The following is a 22,573-nucleotide window of genomic DNA, read 5'->3' as shown; positions in this document are numbered from 1 at the left end:
AGACACAGACCCCCGTCCCGTCACCGTGTGGGGGAATCACAGACACAGACCCCCGTCCCGTCACCGTGTGGGGGAATCACAGACACAGACCCCCGTCCCGTCACCGTGTGGGGGAATCACAGACCCCCGTCCTGTCACCATGTGGGGGAATCACAGACACAGACCCCGTCCCGTCACCGTGTGGGGGAATCACAGACACCCGACCTGTCACCGTGTGGGGGAATCACAGACACAGACCCCCGTCCCGTCACCGTGTGGGGGAATCACAGACACAGACCCCTAGTCCCTCACCGTGTGGGGAATCACAGACACTGACCCCCGTCCCGTCACCGTGTGGGGAATCACAGACCCGCGTCCCGTCACCGTGTGGGGGAATCACAGACACAGACCCCCGTCCCGTCACCGTGTGGGGGAATCACAGACACAGACCCCCGTCCCGTCACCGTGTGGGGGAATCACAGACACAGACCCCCGTCCCGTCACCGTGTGGGGGAATCACAGCACCCCGTCCCTGTCACCGTGTGGGGAATCACAGACACAGACCCCCGTCCCGTCACCGTGTGGGGGAATCACAGACACAGACCCCCGTCCCGTCACCGTGTGGGGGAATCACAGCACCCCGTCCTGTCACTGTGTGGGGGAATCACAGACACAGACCCCCCGTCCCGTCACCGTGTGGGGGAATCACAGACACAGACCCCCGTCCCGTCACCGTGTAGGGGAATCACAGACCCCCGACCTGTCACCGTGTGGGGAATCACAGACACAGACCCCCGTCCCGTCACCGTGTGGGGGAATCACAGACACAGACCCCCGTCCCGTCACCGTGTGGGGGAATCACAGACCCCCGTCCTGTCACCGTGTGGGGGAATCACAGACACAGACCCCCGTCCCGTCACCGTGTGGGGGAATCACAGACACAGACCCCTAGTCCCCTCACCGTGTGGGGGAATCACAGACACAGACCCCCGTCCTGTCACTGTGTGGGGTAATCGTAGACCCCCGTCCCGTCACCGTGTGGGGGAATCACAGACACAGACCCCCGTCCTGTCACCGTGTAGGGGAGTCACAGACCCCCTTCCCGTCACCGTGTGGGGGAATCACAGACACAGACACCCGTCCGTCACCGTGTGGGGGAATCACAGACAGAGACCCCCGTCCTGTCACCGTGTGGGGGAATCACAGACACAGACCCCCGTCCTGTCACCGTGTGGGGGAATCACAGACACAGACCCACGTCCCGTAACCGTGTGGGTGAATCACAGACACAGACCCCCGTCCCGTCACCGTGTGGGGGAATCACAGACACAGACCCCCGTCCCGTCACCGTGTGGGGGAATCACAGACACAGACCCCCGTCCCGTCACCGTGTGGGGGAATCATAGACCCCCATCCTGTCACCGTGTGGGGGAATCACAGACCCCCGTCCCGTCACCGTGTGGGGGAATCACAGACCCCCGTCCTGTCACCGTGTGGGGGAATCACAGACACAGACCCCCGTCCCGTCACCGTGTGGGGGAATCACAGAACCCCGTCCTGTCACCGTGTGGGGGAATCACAGACACAGACCCCCGTCCCATCACCGTGTGGGGGAATCACAGACACAGACCCCTAGTCCCCTCACCGTGTGGGGGAATCACAGACACAGACCCCCGTCCTGTCACTGTGTGGGGTAATCGTAGACCCCCTGTCCCGTCACCGTGTGGGGGAATCACAGACACAGACCCCCGTCCTGTCACCGTGTAGGGGAATCACAGACACAGACCCCCGTCCCGTCACCGTGTGGGGGAATCACAGACACAGACCCCCGTCCCGTCACCGTGTGGGGGAATCACAGACACAGACCCCCGTCCGTCACCGTGTGGGGGAATCACAGACACAGACCCCCGTCCCGTCACCGTGTGGGGGAATCACAGACACAGACCCCCCGTCCCGTCACCGTGTGGGGGAATCACAGACACAGACCCCCGTCCCGTCACCATGTGGGGGAATCACAGACACAGACCCCCGTCCTGTCACCGTGTGGGGGAATCACAGACACAGACCCCCATCCCGTCACCGTGTGGGGGAATCACAGACACAGACCCCCGTCCCCTCACCGTGTGGGGAATCACAGACACAGACCCCCGTCCCCTCACCGTGTGGGGGAATCACAGACACAGACCCCTGTCCCGTCACCGTGTGGGGGAATCACAGACACAGACCCCCGTCCAGTCACCGTGTGGGGGAATCACAGACACAGACCCACATCCCGTCACCGTGTGGGGGAATCACAGACACAGACCCACGTCCCGTCACCGTGTGGGGGAATCACAGACCGCTGTCCTGTCACCGTGTGGGGGAATCACAGACACAGACCCCCGTCCCGTCACCGTGTGGGGGAATCACAGACACAGACCCCGTCCTGTCACCGTGTGGGGGAATCACAGACACAGACCCCCGTCCCGTCACCGTGTGGGGGAATCACAGACACAATCTCCCCGTCCCGTCACCGTGTGGGGGAATCACAGACACAGACCCCCGTCCCGTCACCGTGTGGGGGAATCACACGCACAGACCCCCGTCCCGTCACCATGTGGAGGAATCACAGACACAGACCCCCGTCCCGTCACCGTGTGGGGGAATCACAGACCCCCGTCCCGTCACCGTGTGGGGGAATCACAGACACAGACCCCCGTCCCGTCACCGTGTGGGGGAATCACAGACCCCCGTCCCGTCACCTTGTGGGGGAATCACAGACACAGACCCCCGTCCCGTCACCGTGTGGGGGAATCACAGACACAGACCCCCGTCCCGTCACCGTGTGGGGGAATCACAGACACAGACCCCCGTCCCGTCACCGTGTGGGGGAATCACAGACACAGACCCCCGTCCCCTCACCGTGTGGGGGAATCACAAACACAGACCCCCGTCCCGTCACCGTGTGGGGGAATCACAGACACAGACCCCCGTCCTGTCACCGTGTGGGGGAATCACAGACACAGACCCCCGTCCCGTCACCGTGTGGGGGAATCACAGACACAGACCCCCGTCCAGTCACCGTGTGGGGGAATCACAGACACAGACCCCTGTCCCGTCACCGTGTGGGGGAATCACAGACCCCCGTCTCGTCACCGTGTGGGGGAATCACAGACACAGACCCCCGTCCCGTCACCGTGTGGGGGAATCACAGACACAGACCCCCGTCCAGTCACCGTGTGGGGGAATCACAGACACAGACCCCCGTCCCGTCACCGTGTGGGGGAATCACAGACCCCCGTCTCGTCACCGTGTGGGGGAATCACAGACACAGACCCCCGTCCCGTCACCGTGTGGGGGAATCACAGACACAGACCCCCGTCCCGTCACCGTGTGGGGGAATCACAGACACAGACCCCTGTCCCGTCACCGTGTGGGGTAATCACAGACACAGACCCCCGTCCTGTCACCGTGCGGGGGGGGATCACAGATCCCCGCCCCCTCACCGTGTGGGGGAATCACAGACCCCCGTCCCGTCACCGTGTGGGGGAATCACAGACACAGACCCCCGTCCCGTCACCGTGTGGGGGAATCACAGACACAGACCCCCGTCCAGTCACCGTGTGGGGGAATCACAGACACAGACCCCCGTCCCGTCACCATGTGGGGGAATCACAGACCCCCGTCCCGTCACCGTGTGGGGGAATCACAGACCCCCGTCCCGTCACCGTGTGGGGGAATCACAGAACCCCCGTCCTGTCACCGTGTGGGGGAACCACAGACACAGACCCCCGTCCCGTCACCGTGTGGGGGAATCACAGACACAGACCCCCGTCCCGTCACCGTGTGGGGGAATCACAGACCCCCGTCCTGTCACCGTGTGGGGGAATCACAGACACAGACCCCCGTCCCGTCACCGTGTGGGGGAATCACAGACACAGACCCCTGTCCAGTCACCGTGTGGGGGAATCACAGACACAGACCCCCGTCCAGTCACCGTGTGGGGGAATCACAGACACAGACCCCCGTCCCGTCACCGTGTGGGGGAATCACAGACACAGACCCCCGTCCCGTCACCGTGTGGGGGAATCACAGACACAGACCCCCGACCCGTCACCGTGTGGGGGAATCACAGACACAGACCCCTGTCCCGTCACCGTGTGGGGGAATCACAGACACAGACCCCCGACCCGTCACCGTGTGGGGGAATCACAGACACAGACCCCTGTCCCGTCACCGTGTGGGGGAATCACGGACCCCCGTCCTGTCACCGTGTGGGGGAATCACAGACACAGACCCCCGTCCCGTCACCGTGTGGGGGAATCACAGACACAGACCCCCGTCCAGTCACCGTGTGGGGGAATAACAGACACAGACCCCCGTCCCGTCACCGTGTGGGGGAATCACAGACACAGACCCCCGTCCCGTCACCGTGTGGGGGAATCACAGACCCCCGTCCCCTCACCGTGTGGGGGAATCACAGACACAGACTCCCCGTCCCGTCACCGTGTGGGGGAATCACAGACACAGACCCCCGACCCGTCACCGTGTGGGGGAATCACAGACACAGACCCCCCGTCCCGTCACCGTGTGGGGGAATCACAGACACAGACCCCCGACCCGTCACCGTGTGGGGGAATCACAGACACAGACCCCTGTCCCGTCACCGTGTGGGGGAATCACAGACACAGACCCCCGACCCCTCACCGTGTGGGGGAATCACAGACACAGACCCCCGACCCGTCACCGTGTGGGGGAATCACAGACACAGACCCCTGTCCCGTCACCGTGTGGGGGAATCACGGACCCCCGTCCTGTCACCGTGTGGGGGAATCACAGACACAGACCCCTGTCCCGTCACCGTGTGGGGGAATCACAGACACAGACCCCTGTCCCGTCACCGTGTGGGGGAATCACGGACCCCCGTCCTGTCACCGTGTGGGGGAATCACAGACACAGACCCCCGTCCTGTCACCGTGTGGGGGAATCACAGACACAGACCCCCGTCCCTTCACCGTGTGGGGGAATCACAGACACAGACCCCTGTCCCGTCACCGTGTGGGGGAATCACGGACCCCCGTCCCCTCACCGTGTGGGGGAATCACAGACACAGACCCCCGTCCCGTCACCGTGTGGGGGAATCACAGACACAGACCCCCGTCCCGTCACCGTGTGGGGGAATCACAGACACAGACCCCCGTCCCGTCACCGTGTGGGGGAATCACAGACACAGACCCCCGTCCCGTCACCGTGTGGGGGAATCACAGACACAGACCCCCGTCCCGTCACTGTGCGGGGGGGGATCACAGACCCCCGTCCCGTCACTGTGCGGGGGGGGATCACAGACCCCCGTCCCGTCACTGTGCGGGGGGGGGATCACAGACACAGACCCCCGTCCCGTCACTGTGCGGGGGGGGATCACAGACCCCCGTCCCGTCACTGTGCGGGGGGGGATCACAGACCCCCGTCCCGTCACTGTGCGGGGGGGGATCACAGACACAGACCCCCGTCCCGTCACTGTGCGGGGGGGGATCACAGACCCCCGTCCCCTGCTGTGTTGTGAGCTGATATTGGTCTGACTCTGTGACTTGAGCACTGTTTTGGGACGGTGTTGACAGTGTGTTGGGTGGGATCTGCATTCAGTCTGCAGTTTCCCCGGGCTCCCTGTACTGCCCCGGGGCTCCCTGTACTGATCGGGACTCCCTGTACTGCCCCGGGCTCCCTGTACTGATCGGGACTCCCCCTACTGCCCGGGCTCCCTGTACTGATCGGGACTCCCCCTACTGCCCGGGCTCCCTGTACTGATCGGGACTCCCCCTACTGCCCGGGCTCCCTTTACTGTTCGGGACTTCCCCCTACTGCCCGGGCTCCCTGTACTGTTCGGGGCTCCCTGTACTGTTCGGGGCTCCCTGTACTGCCCCGGGATCCCTGTACTGCCCCGGGCTCCCTGTACTGCCCCGGGCTCCCTGTACTGCCCCGGACTCCCTGTACTGCCCCGGGCTCCCTGTACTGCCCCGGGCTCCCTGTACTGCCCCGGGATCCCTGTACTGCCCCGGGCTCCCTGTACTGCCCCGGACTCCCTGTACTGCCCCGGGCTCCCTGTACTGCCCTGGGCTCCCTGTACTGCCCCGGGCTCCCTGTACTGCCCCGGGCTCCCTGTACTGCCCCGGGCTCCCTGTACTGCCCCGGGCTCCCTGTACTGTTCGGGGCTCCCTGTACTGCCCCGGGATCCCTGTACTGCCCCGGGCTCCCTGTACTGCCCCGGGCTCCCTGTACTGCCCCGGGCTCCCTGTACTGCCCCGGGCTCCCTGTACTGCCCCGGACTCCCTGTACTGCCCCGGGCTCCCTGTACTGCCCTGGGCTCCCTGTACTGCCCCGGGCTCCCTGTACTGCCCTGGGCTCCCTGTACTGCCCCGGGCTCCCTGTACTGCCCTGGGCTCCCTGTACTGCCCCGGACTCCCTGTACTGCCCCGGGCTCCCTGTACTGCCCTGGGCTCCCTGTACTGCCCTGGGCTCCCTGTACTGCCCTGGGCTCCCTGTACTGCCCTGGGCTCCCTGTACTGCCCTGGGCTCCCTGTACTGCTCTCACTGAGACTGAAGATCAGTCTGTCTCCAATACTGACCGCACTGAGGCTGCTGTGATCTCCTTGGATAAACCCATTTGTATTTTCAAATCTCTCTGTTTAATTTCCGATGCCTAACCCCCCCTCCCCCCCCCCCCCACACCCACCCCCCCGCGCCCCCACACCCACCTCTCCCCCCCGCACCCACCTCCCCCCCCAACCCCACCCCCTGATGTAAACCAGTTCACCCACGATGTAAATTTCTGTAATGTGAAATATTATACTTGGGCACGATTAAACAGGAGGCTAACACACATTCTCTGTCCACTTATTTCTTCACTTGCTGCGTATCCTTCTCCCCCCATCTCCCTCTCTCTTTCTGTCTCCCTCTCTCTTTCTGTCTCACTCTCTCTCTCCCCCCTCCCTCTCTCCCTCCCTCTCTCTCTCTCTCTCTCTCTCCATACCTGAGAGTTTGATTAGGGCTTCAATCTGGGTACAAGAACCAGTGATTTAAGACTTGGCTTAGAGTCGCAAAGATGTACGACACAGAATCAGACCCTTCGGCCCATCCCGTCTGTGCTGACCCTAACCTAATCCAGTCCCCCATTTGCCAGCCCTTGGCCCATCTCCCCCCTAAACCCTTCCTATCCATGTCCCCCCCCCATCCTTTTAAATGTTATCATTGTACCAGCCCCCACCACTTCCTCTGGCAGCTCGTTCCACACACGCACCACCCTCTGGGGGAAAAAGTTACCCCTCGGGTCCCTTTCCCCCCCCCCCCTCACCTTAAACCTACCCCCCTCTAGTTCTGGGCTCCCCCACCCCAGGGGGAAAAGACCTTGTCTATTTACCCTATCCATGCCCCCCCCCCATGATTTTATAAACCTCTCCCTGTAGCTCAATCCCTTTCCTGAACCCTTCCCCAACATCCTTCCCTGTAGCGGGGAGACCAGAATCGAACGCAGTATTCCCAAAGCGGCCTCACCGATACAGCCACAACGTGACCTCCCGAACTCCTGACCGATAAAGGAGAGCATACCAAAGACCTTGTTCATGACTTCATTCTGGTGATTAAACATCACTCAGACCCACAACATTGATGGATAACGTCATAGTGACTCCCATCGCCAAGTGTTGGTGACGCAAAATGGGGAACGTGCACTTGGCCGGAAGATGAGAGGAGCTGAATATTATTTAAATGGAGAAAGACGGCAGAAATTTACGGGGCAGAGGGAGGGGGGAGTCCTCATCTGTGAGAAAGCGATCATCCCAAGTGCAGTGGGTAATAGGGAATGACAACGGAATGCTGGCCCAAGACTGGAAATCGGTGAACGCATTTGGGAGCACGTTTCGACGCAGTGAGAGACTGGCATCATGGAAAGTGCCAGGAGGGTTCCCTGGGCCGATCCCAGGGGATTCAGGGTCTGTCTCAGGAGGAGAGAGTGGGGACCTTCGCATTCCGAGTGAAGGGAATCGGTGGGGGATTCGACACCACACAGGCTGGGTCATTCGATGGTGACGTGGTGAATCAGGAAGGGGGAATCGAGAGGTTATATTCCAGTCCGAGGGGTTTAATCAGGAAGGGGAATCGAGGGGTTATATTCCAGGTTGAGATGGTTAATCAGGAAGGGGGAATCGAGGCGTTATATTCCAGGACGAGGGGTTTAATCGGGAAGGGGGAATCGAGGGGTTATATTCCAGGCCGAGGGGTTTAATCGGGAAGGGGAATCGAGGGGTTATATTTCAGGCTTTTGGGCGTAATCGGGAATGTGAATCGAGGGGTTATATTTCAGGCTGTGGGGCTTAATCGGGAATGGGAATCGAGGGGTTATATTCCAGGCTGAGGGGTTTAATCAGGAAGGGGGAATCGAGTGGTTATATTCCAGGCCGAGGGGTTTAATCGGGAAGGGGAATCGAGGGGTTATATTTCAGGCTGTGGGGCTTAATCGGGAATGGGAATCGAGTGGTTATATTCCAGGCTGAAGGGTTTCATCAGAAAGGGGAATCGAGGGGTAATATTTCAGGCAGAGGGGTTTAATCGGGAACGGGAATCGAGGGCTTCTATTCCAGGCCAAGGGGTTTAATCAGGAAGGGGAATCAAGGGGTTATATTCCAGGTTGAGATGGTTAATCAGGAAGGGGGAATCGAGGGGTTATATTCCAGGCTGAGATGGTTAATCAGGAAGGGGAATCGAGAGGTTATATTCCAGGACGAGGGGTTTAATCAGGAAGGGGAATCGAGGGGTTATATTCCAGGCTGAGGGGTTTAATCAGGAACGGGGAATCGAGGGGTTATATTCCAGGCTGAGGGGTTTAATCAGGAAGGGGAATCGAGGGGTTATATTCCAGGCTGAGGGGTTTAATCAGGAACGGGGAATCGAGGGGTTATATTCCAGGCTGAGGGGTTTAATCAGGAAGGGGAATCGAGGGGTTATATTCCAGGTTGAGATGGTTAATCAGGAAGGGGGAATCGAGGCGTTATATTCCAGGACGAGGGGTTTAATCGGGAAGGGGGAATCGAGGGGTTATATTCCAGGCCGAGGGGTTTAATCGGGAAGGGGAATTGAGGGGTTATATTCCAGGCCGAGGGGTTTAATCGGGAAGGGGAATCGAGGGGTTATATTTCAGGCTTTTGGGCGTAATCGGGAATGTGAATCGAGGGGTTATATTTCAGGCTGTGGGGCTTAATCGGGAATGGGAATCGAGGGGTTATATTCCAGGCTGAGGGGTTTAATCAGGAAGGGGGAATCGAGTGGTTATATTCCAGGCTGAAGGGTTTCATCAGAAAGGGGAATCGAGGGGTAATATTTCAGGCAGAGGGGTTTAATCGGGAAGGGGAATCGAGGGGTTATATTTCAGGCTTTTGGGCGTAATCGGGAATGTGAATCGAGGGGTTATATTTCAGGCTGTGGGGCTTAATCGGGAATGGGAATCGAGGGGTTATATTCCAGGCTGAGGGGTTTAATCAGGAAGGGGGAATCGAGTGGTTATATTCCAGGCTGAAGGGTTTCATCAGAAAGGGGAATCGAGGGGTAATATTTCAGGCCGAGGGGTTTAATCGGGAAGGGGAATTGAGGGGTTATATTCCAGGCCGAGGGGTTTAATCGGGAAGGGGAATCGAGGGGTTATATTTCAGGCTTTTGGGCGTAATCGGGAATGTGAATCGAGGGGTTATATTTCAGGCTGTGGGGCTTAATCGGGAATGGGAATCGAGGGGTTATATTCCAGGCTGAGGGGTTTAATCAGGAAGGGGGAATCGAGTGGTTATATTCCAGGCTGAAGGGTTTCATCAGAAAGGGGAATCGAGGGGTAATATTTCAGGCAGAGGGGTTTAATCGGGAAGGGGAATCGAGGGGTTATATTTCAGGCTTTTGGGCGTAATCGGGAATGTGAATCGAGGGGTTATATTTCAGGCTGTGGGGCTTAATCGGGAATGGGAATCGAGGGGTTATATTCCAGGCTGAGGGGTTTAATCAGGAAGGGGGAATCGAGTGGTTATATTCCAGGCTGAAGGGTTTCATCAGAAAGGGGAATCAAGGGGTAATATTTCAGGCAGAGGGGTTTAATCGGGAACGGGAATCGAGGGCTTCTATTCCAGGCCAAGGGGTTTAATCAGGAAGGGGAATCAAGGGGTTATATTCCAGGTTGAGATGGTTAATCAGGAAGGGGAAATCAAGGGCTTATATTCCAGGCTGACGGGTTTAATCAGGAAGGGGAATCGAAGGGTTATATTCCAGGACGAGGGGTTTAATCAAGAAGGGGGAATCGCGGGGTTATATTCCAGGACGAGGGGTTTCGTCAGGAAGGGGAATCGAGAGGTTATATTCCAGGCTGAGGGGTTTAATCAGGAAGACGAATAGAGGGGTTATATTCCAGGCTGAGGGGTTTAATCAGGAAGGGGAATCGAGGGGTTATATTCCAGGCTGAGGGGTTTAATCAGGAAGGGGAATCGAGGGGTTACATTCCAGGCTGAGGGGTTTAATCAGGAACGGGGAATCGAGGGGTTATATTCCAGGCTGAGGGGTTTAATCAGGAACGGGGAATCGAGGGGTTATATTCCAGGCTGAGGGGTTTAATCAGGAACGGGGAATCGAGGGGTTATATTCCAGGCTGAGGGGTTTAATCAGGACGGGGAAACGAGGGGTTATATTCCAGGCCGAAGGGTTTAATCGGGAAGGGGAATCAAGGGGTTATATTCCAGGTTGAGATGGTTAATCAGGAAGGGGGAATCGAGGCGTTATATTCCAGGACGAGGGGTTTAATCGGGAAGGGGGAATCGAGGGGTTATATTCCAGGCCGAGGGGTTTAATCGGGAAGGGGAATTGAGGGGTTATATTCCAGGCCGAGGGGTTTAATCGGGAAGGGGAATCGAGGGGTTATATTTCAGGCTTTTGGGCGTAATCGGGAATGTGAATCGAGGGGTTATATTTCAGGCTGTGGGGCTTAATCGGGAATGGGAATCGAGGGGTTATATTCCAGGCTGAGGGGTTTAATCAGGAAGGGGGAATCGAGTGGTTATATTCCAGGCTGAAGGGTTTCATCAGAAAGGGGAATCGAGGGGTAATATTTCAGGCAGAGGGGTTTAATCGGGAACGGGAATGGAGGGGTTATATTCCAGGCCGAGGGGTTTAATCGGGAAGGGGAATCAAGGGGTTATATTCCAGGTTGAGATGGTTAATCAGGAAGGGGAAATCAAGGGCTTATATTCCAGGCTGACGGGTTTAATCAGGAAGGGGAATCGAAGGGTTATATTCCAGGACGAGGGGTTTAATCAAGAAGGGGGAATCGCGGGGTTATATTCCAGGACGAGGGGTTTCGTCAGGAAGGGGAATCGAGAGGTTATATTCCAGGCTGAGGGGTTTAATCAGGAAGACGAATAGAGGGGTTATATTCCAGGACGAGTGGTTTAATCGGGAACGGGGAATCGAGGGGTTATATTCCAGGCTGAGGGGTTTAATCAGGAAGGGGAATTGAGGGGTTATATTCCAGGCTGAGGGGTTTAATCAGGAAGGGGAATCGAGGGGTTATATTCCAGGCTGAGGGGTTTAATCAGGAACGGGGAATCGAGGGGTTATATTCCAGGCTGAGGGGTTTAATCAGGAACGGGGAATCGAGGGGTTATATTCCAGGCTGAGGGGTTTAATCAGGAACGGGGAATCGAGGGGTTATATTCCAGGCTGAGGGGTTTAATCAGGAACGGGGAATCGAGGGGTTATATTCCAGGCTGAGGGGTTTAATCAGGAACGGGGAATCGAGGGGTTATATTCCAGGCTGTGGGGCTTAATCGGGAATGGGAATCGAGGGGTTATATTCCAGGCTGAGGGGTTTAATCAGGAAGGGGGAATCGAGTGGTTATATTCCAGGCTGAAGGGTTTCATCAGAAAGGGGAATCGAGGGGTAATATTTCAGGGCGAGGGGTTTAATCGGGAAGGGGAATTGAGGGGTTATATTCCAGGCTGACGGGTTTAATCAGGAAGGGGAATCGAAGGGTTATATTCCAGGCTGAGGGGTTTAATCAGGAACGGGGAATCGAGGGGTTATATTCCAGGCTGAGGGGTTTAATCAGGAAGGGGAATCGAGGGGTTATATTCCAGGCCGAGGGGTTTAATCGGGAAGGGGAATCAAGGGGTTATATTCCAGGTTGAGATGGTTAATCAGGAAGGGGGAATCGAGGCGTTATATTCCAGGACGAGGGGTTTAATCGGGAAGGGGGAATCGAGGGGTTATATTCCAGGCCGAGGGGTTTAATCGGGAAGGGGAATTGAGGGGTTATATTCCAGGCCGAGGGGTTTAATCGGGAAGGGGAATCGAGGGGTTATATTTCAGGCTTTTGGGCGTAATCGGGAATGTGAATCGAGGGATTATATTTCAGGCTGTGGGGCTTAATCGGGAATGGGAATCGAGGGGTTATATTCCAGGCTGAGGGGTTTAATCAGGAAGGGGGAATCGAGTGGTTATATTCCAGGCTGAAGGGTTTCATCAGAAAGGGGAATCGAGGGGTAATATTTCAGGCAGAGGGGTTTAATCGGGAACGGGAATTGAGGGGTTATATTCCAGGCCGAGGGGTTTAATCGGGAAGGGGAATCAAGGGGTTATATTCCAGGTTGAGATGGTTAATCAGGAAGGGGAAATCAAGGGCTTATATTCCAGGCTGACGGGTTTAATCAGGAAGGGGAATCGAAGGGTTATATTCCAGGACGAGGGGTTTAATCAAGAAGGGGGAATCGCGGGGTTATATTCCAGGACGAGGGGTTTCGTCAGGAAGGGGAATCGAGAGGTTATATTCCAGGCTGAGGGGTTTAATCAGGAAGGGGAATCGAGGGGTTATATTCCAGGCCGAGGGGTTTAATCGGGAAGGGGAATCAAGGGGTTATATTCCAGGTTGAGATGGTTAATCAGGAAGGGGGAATCGAGGCGTTATATTCCAGGACGCGGGGTTTAATCGGGAAGGGGGAATCGAGGGGTTATATTGCAGGCCGAGGGGTTTAATCGGGAAGGGGAATTGAGGGGTTATATTCCAGGCCGAGGGGTTTAATCGGGAAGGGGAATCGAGGGGTTATATTTCAGGCTTTTGGGCGTAATCGGGAATGTGAATCGAGGGGTTATATTTCAGGCTGTGGGGCTTAATCGGGAATGGGAATCGAGGGGTTATATTCCAGGCTGAGGGGTTTAATCAGGAAGGGGGAATCGAGTGGTTATATTCCAGGCTGAAGGGTTTCATCAGAAAGGGGAATCGAGGGGTAATATTTCAGGCAGAGGGGTTTAATCGGGAAGGGGAATCGAGGGGTTATATTTCAGGCTTTTGGGCGTAATCGGGAATGTGAATCGAGGGGTTATATTTCAGGCTGTGGGGCTTAATCGGGAATGGGAATCGAGGGGTTATATTCCAGGCTGAGGGGTTTAATCAGGAAGGGGGAATCGAGTGGTTATATTCCAGGCTGAAGGGTTTCATCAGAAAGGGGAATCGAGGGGTAATATTTCAGGCCGAGGGGTTTAATCGGGAAGGGGAATCGAGGGGTTATATTTCAGGCTTTTGGGCGGAATCGGGAATGTGAATCGAGGGGTTATATTTCAGGCTGTGGGGCTTAATCGGGAATGGGAATCGAGGGGTTATATTCCAGGCTGAGGGGTTTAATCAGGAAGGGGGAATCGAGTGGTTATATTCCAGGCTGAAGGGTTTCATCAGAAAGGGGAATCGAGGGGTAATATTTCAGGCAGAGGGGTTTAATCGGGAACGGGAATCGAGGGCTTCTATTCCAGGCCAAGGGGTTTAATCAGGAAGGGGAATCAAGGGGTTATATTCCAGGTTGAGATGGTTAATCAGGAAGGTGAAATCAAGGGCTTATATTCCAGGCTGACGGGTTTAATCAGGAAGGGGAATCGAAGGGTTATATTCCAGGACGAGGGGTTTAATCAAGAAGGGGGAATCGCGGGGTTATATTCCAGGACGAGGGGTTTCGTCAGGAAGGGGAATCGAGAGGTTATATTCCAGGCTGAGGGGTTTAATCAGGAAGACGAATAGAGGGGTTATATTCCAGGACGAGTGGTTTAATCGGGTACGGGGAATCGAGGGGTTATATTCCAGGCTGAGGGGTTTAATCAGGAAGGGGAATCGAGGGGTTATATTCCAGGCTGAGGGGTTTAATCAGGAAGGGGAATCGAGGGGTTATATTCCAGGCTGAGGGGTTTAATCAGGAACGGGGAATCGAGGGGTTATATTCCAGGCTGAGGGGTTTAATCAGGAACGGGGAATCGAGGGGTTATATTCCAGGCTGAGGGGTTTAATCAGGAACGGGGAATCGAGGGGTTATATTCCAGGCTGAGGGGTTTAATCAGGAAGGGGAAACGAGGGGTTATATTCCAGGCCGAGGGGTTTAATCGGGAAGGGGAATCAAGGGGTTATATTCCAGGTTGAGATGGTTAATCAGGAAGGGGGAATCGAGGCGTTATATTCCAGGACGAGGGGTTTAATCGGGAAGGGGGAATCGAGGGGTTATATTCCAGGCCGAGGGGTTTAATCGGGAAGGGGAATTGAGGGGTTATATTCCAGGCCGAGGGGTTTAATCGGGAAGGGGAATCGAGGGGTTATATTTCAGGCTTTTGGGCGTAATCGGGAATGGGAATCGAGGGGTTATATTTCAGGCTGTGGGGCTTAATCGGGAAGGGGGAATCGAGGGGTTATATTCCAGGCTGAAGCGTTGTGATCAGGAAGGGGGAATTGAGGGCTTATATTCCAGGCTGAGATGGTTAATCAGTAAATGGAATCGAGGGATTATATTCCAGGCCGAAGGGTTTAATACAGGAACGGGGAATCGAGGGGATATATTCCAGGCCGAGGGGTTTAATTGTGAAGGGGACTCGAGGGGTTATATTCCAGGCCGTGGGGTTCAGTCAGGAAGGGGAATGGAGAGGTTATATTCCAGGCTGAGGGGTTCAATCAGGAAGGGGGAATCGAGGGGTTATATTCCAGGCCGAGGGGTTTAATCAGGAAGGGGGAATCGAGGGGTTATATTCCAGGCTGAGGGGTTTAATCAGGAACGGGGAATCGAGGGGTTATATTCCAGGCTCAGGGGTTTAATCAGGAAGGGAGAATCGAGGGGTTATATTCCAGGCTGAGGGGTTTCATCAGGGAAGGAGAATCGAGGGATTATATTCCAGGCCGAAGGGTTTTATACAGGAACGGGGAATCGAGAGGTTATATTCCAGGCCGTGGGGTTTACTCAAAAAGGGCAATCAAGGGGTTATATTCCAGGCTGAGGGGTTTACCGGGAAAGGGAATCGAGAGGTTATATTCCAGGCTGAGGGGTATAATTGGGAAGGGGGAATCGAGGGGTTATATTCCAGTCCGAGGGGTTTAATCGGGAAGGGGGAATCGAGGGGTTATATTCCAGGCCGAGGGGTTTAATCAGGAAGGGGGAATCGAGGGGTTATATTCCAGGCCGAGGGGTTTAATCAGGAAGGGGAATCGAGGGGTTATGTTCCAGGCCGAGGGGTTTAGTCAGGAAGGGCAATCGAGGGGTTATATTCCAGGCCGAGGGGTTTAATCAGGAAGGGGGAATCGAGGGGTTATATTCAAGGCTGAGGGGTTTAATCGGGAAGAGGGAATCGAGTGGTTATATTCCAGGCTGAGGGGTTTAATCGGGAATGGGAATCGAGGGGTTATATTCAAGGCTGAGGGGTTTAATCGGGAAGAGGGAATCGAGTGGTTATATTCCAGGCTGAAGGGTTTCATCAGAAAGAGGAATCGAGGGGTAATATTCCAGGCAGAGGGGTTTAATCGGGAACGGGAATCAGGGCTTCTATTCCAGGCTGAGGGGTTTAATTAGGAAGGGGAATCAAGGGGTTATATTCCAGGTTGAGATGGTTAATCAGGAAGGGGAATCGAGAGGTTATATTCCAGGCCGAGGGGTTTAATCAGGAAGGGGGAATCGAGGGGTTATATTCCAGGCCGAGGGGTTTTGTCAGGAAGGGGAAGCAAGGGGTTATATTCCAGGCTGGGGGGGCTTAATCGGGAATGGGAATCGAGGGGTTATATTCAAGGCTAAGGGGTTTAATCGGGAAGGGGGAATCGAGAGGTTTTATTCAAGGCTGAGGGGTTTAATCGGGAAGGGGAAATCAAGGGCTTATATTCCAGGCTGAGACGGTTAATCAGGAAGGGGAATCGAGACGTTATATTCCAGGCTGAGGGGTTTCATCAGGAATGGGGAATCGAGGTGTTATATTCCAGGTTGAGGGGTTTAATCGGGAAGTGGGAATCAAAGAGTTATATTCCAAGCCGATGGGTTTAATCAGGAAGGGGGAATCGAGGGGTTATATTCCAGACTGAAAGTTTTAATCAGGAAGGGGGAATCGAGGGGTTATATTCAAGACTGAGATGGTTATTCAGGAAATGGAATCGAGGGATTATATTCCAGGCCGAAATGTTTAATACACGAACGGGGAATCGAGGGCTTATATTCCAGGCCGAGAGGTTTAATCAGGAAGGGGGAATCGAGGGGTTATATTCCAGGATGAGGGGTTTAATCAGGAAGGGGGAATCGAGGGGTTATATTCCAGGCCGAGGGGGATTAATCAGGAAGGGGGAATCGAGGGGTTATATTCCAGGATGAGGTGTTTAATCGGGAAGTGGGAATCAAAGAGTTATATTCCAGGCCGAGGGGTTTAATCAGGAAGGGGGAATCGAGGGATTATATTCCAGGACGAGGGGTTTAATCGGGAAGGGGGAATCGAGGGGTTATATTCCAGGCCGAGGGGTTTAATCGGGAAGGGGAATTAAGGGGTTATATTCCAGGCCGAGGGGTTTAATCGGGAAGGGGAATCGAGGGGTTATATTTCAGGCTTTTGGGCGTAATCGGGAAGGGGGAATCGAGGGGTTATATTCCAGGCTGTGGGGCTTAATCGGGAAGGGGGAATCGAGGGGTTATATTCCAGGCTGAAGCGTTGTGATCAGGAAGGGGGAATTGAGGGCGTTTATTCCAGGCTGAGATGGTTAATCAGTAAATGGAATCGAGGGATTATATTCCAGGCCGAAGGGTTTAATACTGGAACGGGGAATCGAGGGGTTATATTCCAGGCTGAGGGGTTTAATCAGGAACGGGGAATCGAGGGGTTATATTCCAGGCTGAGGGGTTTAATCAGGAAGGGGGAATCGAGGGGTTATATTCCTGACTGAAAGTTTTAATCAGGAAGGGGGAATCGAGAGGTTATATTCCAGGCTGAGGGGTTTAATCGGGAAGGGGGAATCGAGGGGTTATATTCCAGGCCGAGGGGTTTAATCAGGAAGGGGAATCGAGGGGTTATATTCCAGGCTAAGGGGTTTAATCAGGAAGGGGGAATCGAGGAGTTATATTCCAGGCGGAGGGATTTAATCAGGAAGGGGGAATCGAGAGGTTATATTCCAGGCTAAGGGGTTTAATCAGGAAGGGGGATCGAGAGGTTATATTACAGGCCGAGGGGTTTATACAGGAATGGGGAATCGAGAGGTTATATTCCAGGCTGAGGGGTTTAATCAGGAAGGGGGATCGAGAGGTTATATTCCAGGCCGAGGGTTTTAATCAGGAAGGGGGATCGAGAGGTTATATTCCAGGCCGTGGGGTTCAGTCAGGAAGGGGGAATCGAGGGGTTATATTCCAGGACGAGGGGTTTAATCAGGAAGGGGGATCGAGAGGTTATATTCCAGGACGAGGGGTTTAATCAGGAAGGGGAATTGAGGGGTTATATTCCAGGACGAGGGGTTTAATCAGGAAGGGAGAATCAAGGGGTTATATTCCAGGATGAGGAGTTTAATCAGGAAGGGGGATCGAGAGGTTATATTCCAGGCCGAGGGGTTTAATCATGTAGGGGAATCGAAGGGTTATATTCCAGGCTGAGGGGTTTAATCAGGAAGGGGAATCGAGGGGTTATATTCCAGGACGAGTGGTTTAATCGGGTACGGGGAATCGAGGGGTTATATTCCAGGCTGAGGGGTTTAATCAGGAAGGGGAATCGAGGGGTTATATTCCAGGCTGAGGGGTTTAATCAGGAAGGGGAATCGAGGGGTTATATTCCAGGCTGAGGGGTTTAATCAGGAACGGGGAATCGAGGGGTTATATTCCAGGCTGAGGGGTTTAATCAGGAACGGGGAATCGAGGGGTTATATTCCAGGCTGAGGGGTTTAATCAGGAACGGGGAATCGAGGGGTTATATTCCAGGCTGAGGGGTTTAATCAGGAAGGGGAAACGAGGGGTTATATTCCAGGCCGAGGGGTTTAATCGGGAAGGGGAATCAAGGGGTTATATTCCAGGTTGAGATGGTTAATCAGGAAGGGGGAATCGAGGCGTTATATTCCAGGACGAGGGGTTTAATCGGGAAGGGGGAATCGAGGGGTTATATTCCAGGCCGAGGGGTTTAATCGGGAAGGGGAATTGAGGGGTTATATTCCAGGCCGAGGGGTTTAATCGGGAAGGGGAATCGAGGGGTTATATTTCAGGCTTTTGGGCGTAATCGGGAATGGGAATCGAGGGGTTATATTTCAGGCTGTGGGGCTTAATCGGGAAGGGGGAATCGAGGGGTTATATTCCAGGCTGAAGCGTTGTGATCAGGAAGGGGGAATTGAGGGCTTATATTCCAGGCTGAGATGGTTAATCAGTAAATGGAATCGAGGGATTATATTCCAGGCCGAAGGGTTTAATACAGGAACGGGGAATCGAGGGGATATATTCCAGGCCGAGGGGTTTAATTGTGAAGGGGACTCGAGGGGTTATATTCCAGGCCGTGGGGTTCAGTCAGGAAGGGGAATGGAGAGGTTATATTCCAGGCTGAGGGGTTCAATCAGGAAGGGGGAATCGAGGGGTTATATTCCAGGCCGAGGGGTTTAATCAGGAAGGGGGAATCGAGGGGTTATATTCCAGGCTGAGGGGTTTAATCAGGAACGGGGAATCGAGGGGTTATATTCCAGGCTCAGGGGTTTAATCAGGAAGGGAGAATCGAGGGGTTATATTCCAGGCTGAGGGGTTTCATCAGGGAAGGAGAATCGAGGGGTTATATTCCAGGCTCAGGGGTTTAATCAGGAAGGGAGAATCGAGGGGTTATATTCCAGGCTGAGGGGTTTCATCAGGGAAGGAGAATCGAGGGATTATATTCCAGGCCGAAGGGTTTTATACAGGAACGGGGAATCGAGAGGTTATATTCCAGGCCGTGGGGTTTACTCAAAAAGGGCAATCAAGGGGTTATATTCCAGGCTGAGGGGTTTACCGGGAAAGGGAATCGAGAGGTTATATTCCAGGCTGAGGGGTATAATTGGGAAGGGGGAATCGAGGGGTTATATTCCAGTCCGAGGGGTTTAATCGGGAAGGGGGAATCGAGGGGTTATATTCCAGGCCGAGGGGTTTAATCAGGAAGGGGGAATCGAGGGGTTATATTCCAGGCCGAGGGGTTTAATCAGGAAGGGGAATCGAGGGGTTATGTTCCAGGCCGAGGGGTTTAGTCAGGAAGGGCAATCGAGGGGTTATATTCCAGGCCGAGGGGTTTAATCAGGAAGGGGGAATCGAGGGGTTATATTCAAGGCTGAGGGGTTTAATCGGGAAGAGGGAATCGAGTGGTTATATTCCAGGCTGAGGGGTTTAATCGGGAATGGGAATCGAGGGGTTATATTCAAGGCTGAGGGGTTTAATCGGGAAGAGGGAATCGAGTGGTTATATTCCAGGCTGAAGGGTTTCATCAGAAAGAGGAATCGAGGGGTAATATTCCAGGCAGAGGGGTTTAATCGGGAACGGGAATCAGGGCTTCTATTCCAGGCTGAGGGGTTTAATTAGGAAGGGGAATCAAGGGGTTATATTCCAGGTTGAGATGGTTAATCAGGAAGGGGAATCGAGAGGTTATATTCCAGGCCGAGGGGTTTAATCAGGAAGGGGGAATCGAGGGGTTATATTCCAGGCCGAGGGGTTTTGTCAGGAAGGGGAAGCAAGGGGTTATATTCCAGGCTGGGGGGGCTTAATCGGGAATGGGAATCGAGGGGTTATATTCAAGGCTAAGGGGTTTAATCGGAAAGGGGGAATCGAGAGGTTTTATTCAAGGCTGAGGGGTTTAATCGGGAAGGGGAAATCAAGGGCTTATATTCCAGGCTGAGACGGTTAATCAGGAAGGGGAATCGAGACGTTATATTCCAGGCTGAGGGGTTTCATCAGGAATGGGGAATCGAGGTGTTATATTCCAGGCCGAGGGGTTTAATCAGGAAGGGGGAATCGAGGTCTTATATTCCAGGTTGAGGGGTTTAATCGGGAAGTGGGAATCAAAGAGTTATATTCCAAGCCGATGGGTTTAATCAGGAAGGGGGAATCGAGGGGTTATATTCCAGACTGAAAGTTTTAATCAGGAAGGGGGAATCGAGGGGTTATATTCCAGGCTGAGATGGTTAATCAGGAAGGGGGAATCGAGGGGTTATATTCCAGGCGGAGGGGTTTAATCAGGAAGGGGGAATCAAGGGGTTATATTCCAGGCTGAGGGGTTTAATCAGGGACGGGGAATCGAGGGGTTATATTCCAGGCTGAGGGGTTTAATCAGCAACGGGGAATCGAGGGGTTATATTCCAGGCCGAAGGGTTTACTCAGAAAGGGCAATCAAGGAGTTATATTCCAGGTTGAGGGGTTTACCGGGAATGGGAATCGAGGGGTTATATTTCAGGATGAGGTGTTTAATCGGGAAGTGGGAATCAAAGGGTTATATTCCAGGCCGAGGGGTTTAATCAGGAAGGGGGAATCGAGGGGTTATATTCCAGGCCGAGGGGTTTAATCAGGAAGGGGGAATCGAGGGGTTATATTCAAGACTGAGATGGTTATTCAGGAAATGGAATCGAGGGATTATATTCCAGGCCGAAATGTTTAATACACGAACGGGGAATCGAGGGCTTATATTCCAGGCCGAGAGGTTTAATCAGGAAGGGGGAATCGAGGGGTTATATTCCAGGATGAGGGGTTTAATCAGGAAGGGGGAATCGAGGGGTTATATTCCAGACTGAGGGGTTTAATCAGGAAGGGGAATCGAGGGGTTATATTCCAGGTTGAGATGCTTAATCAGGAAGGGGAATCGAGGGGTTATATTCCAGGTTGAGATGCTTAATCAGGAAGGGGAATCGAGGGGTTATATTCCAGGCTGAGGGGTTTAATCAGGAAGGGGGAATCGAGGGGTTATATTCCTGGCCGAGGGGGTTTAATCAGGAAGGGGGAATCGAAGGGTTATATTCCAGACTGAAAGTTTTAATCAGGAAGGGGGAATCGAGGGGTTATATTCCAGGCTGAGGGGTTTAATCAGGAAGGGGGAATCGAGGGGATATATTCCAGGCTGAGGGGTTAAATCAGGAAGGGAGAATCGAGGCGATATATTCCAGGATGAGGGGTTTAATCAGGAAGTGGAATCTAGGGGTTATATTCCAGGCCGAGGGGTTTAATCGGGAAGGGGGAATCGAGGGGTTATATTCCAGGCTGAGGGGTTTAATCAGGAAGGGGGAATCGAGGGGATATATTCCAGGCTGAGGGGTTAAATCAGGAAGGGAGAATCGAGGCGATATATTCCAGGATGAGGGGTTTAATCAGGAAGTGGAATCTAGGGGTTATATTCCAGGCCGAGGGGTTTAATCGGGAAGGGGGAATCGAGGGGTTATATTCCAGGCTGAGGGGTTTAATCGGGAATGGGAATCGAGGGGTTATATTCCAGGCTGAGGGGTTTAATCAGGAAGGGGGAATCGAGGGGTTATATTCCGGGCTGAGGGGTTTAATCGGGAATGGGAATCGAGGGGTTATATTCCAGGCTGAGAGGTTTAATCAGGAAGGGGGAATCGAGAGGTTATAGTCCAGGCCGAGGGATTTAATCAGGAAGGGGAATCGAGGGGTTATATTCCAGGCTGAGGGGTTTAATCAGGAACGGGGAATCGAGGGGTTATATTCCAGGCTCAGGGGTTTAATCAGGAAGGGAGAATCGAGGGGTTATATTCCAGGCTGAGGGGTTTCATCAGGGAAGGAGAATCGAGGGATTATATTCCAGGCCGAAGGGTTTTATACAGGAACGGGGAATCGAGAGGTTATATTACAGGCCGAGGGGTTTATACAGGAATGGGGAATCGCGGGGTTATATTCCAGGCTGAGACGGTTAATCAGGAAGGGGAATCGAGAGGTTATACTCCAGGCTGAGGGGTTTCATCAGGAATGGGGAATCGAGGTGTTATATTCCAGCCCGAGGGGTTTAATCAGGAAGGGGGAATCGAGAGGTTATATTCCAGGCCGAGGGGTTTAATCCGGAAGGGGGAATCGAGAGGTTATATTCCAGGACGAGGGGTTGAATCAGGAAGGGGGAATCGAGGAGTTATTTTCCAGGACGAGGGGTTTAATCAGGAAGGGGGAATCGAGGGGTTATATTCCAGGCTGAGGGGTTTAATCAGGAACGGGGAATCGAGGGGTTATATTCCAGGCCGAGGGGTTTAATCAGGAAGGGGGAATCGAGAGGTTATATTCCAGGCTGAGGGGTTTAATCAGGAAGGGGAATCGAGGGGTTATATTCCAGGCCGAGGGGTTAAATCAGGAA

The 22,573-nt window shown here is 54.3% G+C and overlaps 1 protein-coding gene across 1 annotated transcript; it reads left to right on the top strand.

Annotated features, from left to right (window-relative positions):
• Positions 1-2,573: 2,573 nt before the first annotated feature.
• Positions 2,574-6,557, top strand: LOC140494035 (uncharacterized). The gene is made up of 2 exons (XM_072592953.1): positions 2,574-2,720; positions 3,465-6,557. Exons 1-2 carry the CDS (start codon positions 2,574-2,576, stop codon positions 5,535-5,537), a joined length of 2,220 nt encoding a protein of 739 aa, XP_072449054.1. The 3' UTR covers positions 5,538-6,557.
• Positions 6,558-22,573: the final 16,016 nt, after the last annotated feature.

This window comes from Chiloscyllium punctatum, chromosome 23 (assembly GCF_047496795.1).
Source record: "Chiloscyllium punctatum isolate Juve2018m chromosome 23, sChiPun1.3, whole genome shotgun sequence".
NCBI classification, from domain to species: Eukaryota; Metazoa; Chordata; class Chondrichthyes; order Orectolobiformes; family Hemiscylliidae; genus Chiloscyllium; species Chiloscyllium punctatum.
Note: the sequence above shows the minus strand (reverse complement) of the source record. Positions and strands in the feature narration are given on the sequence as shown.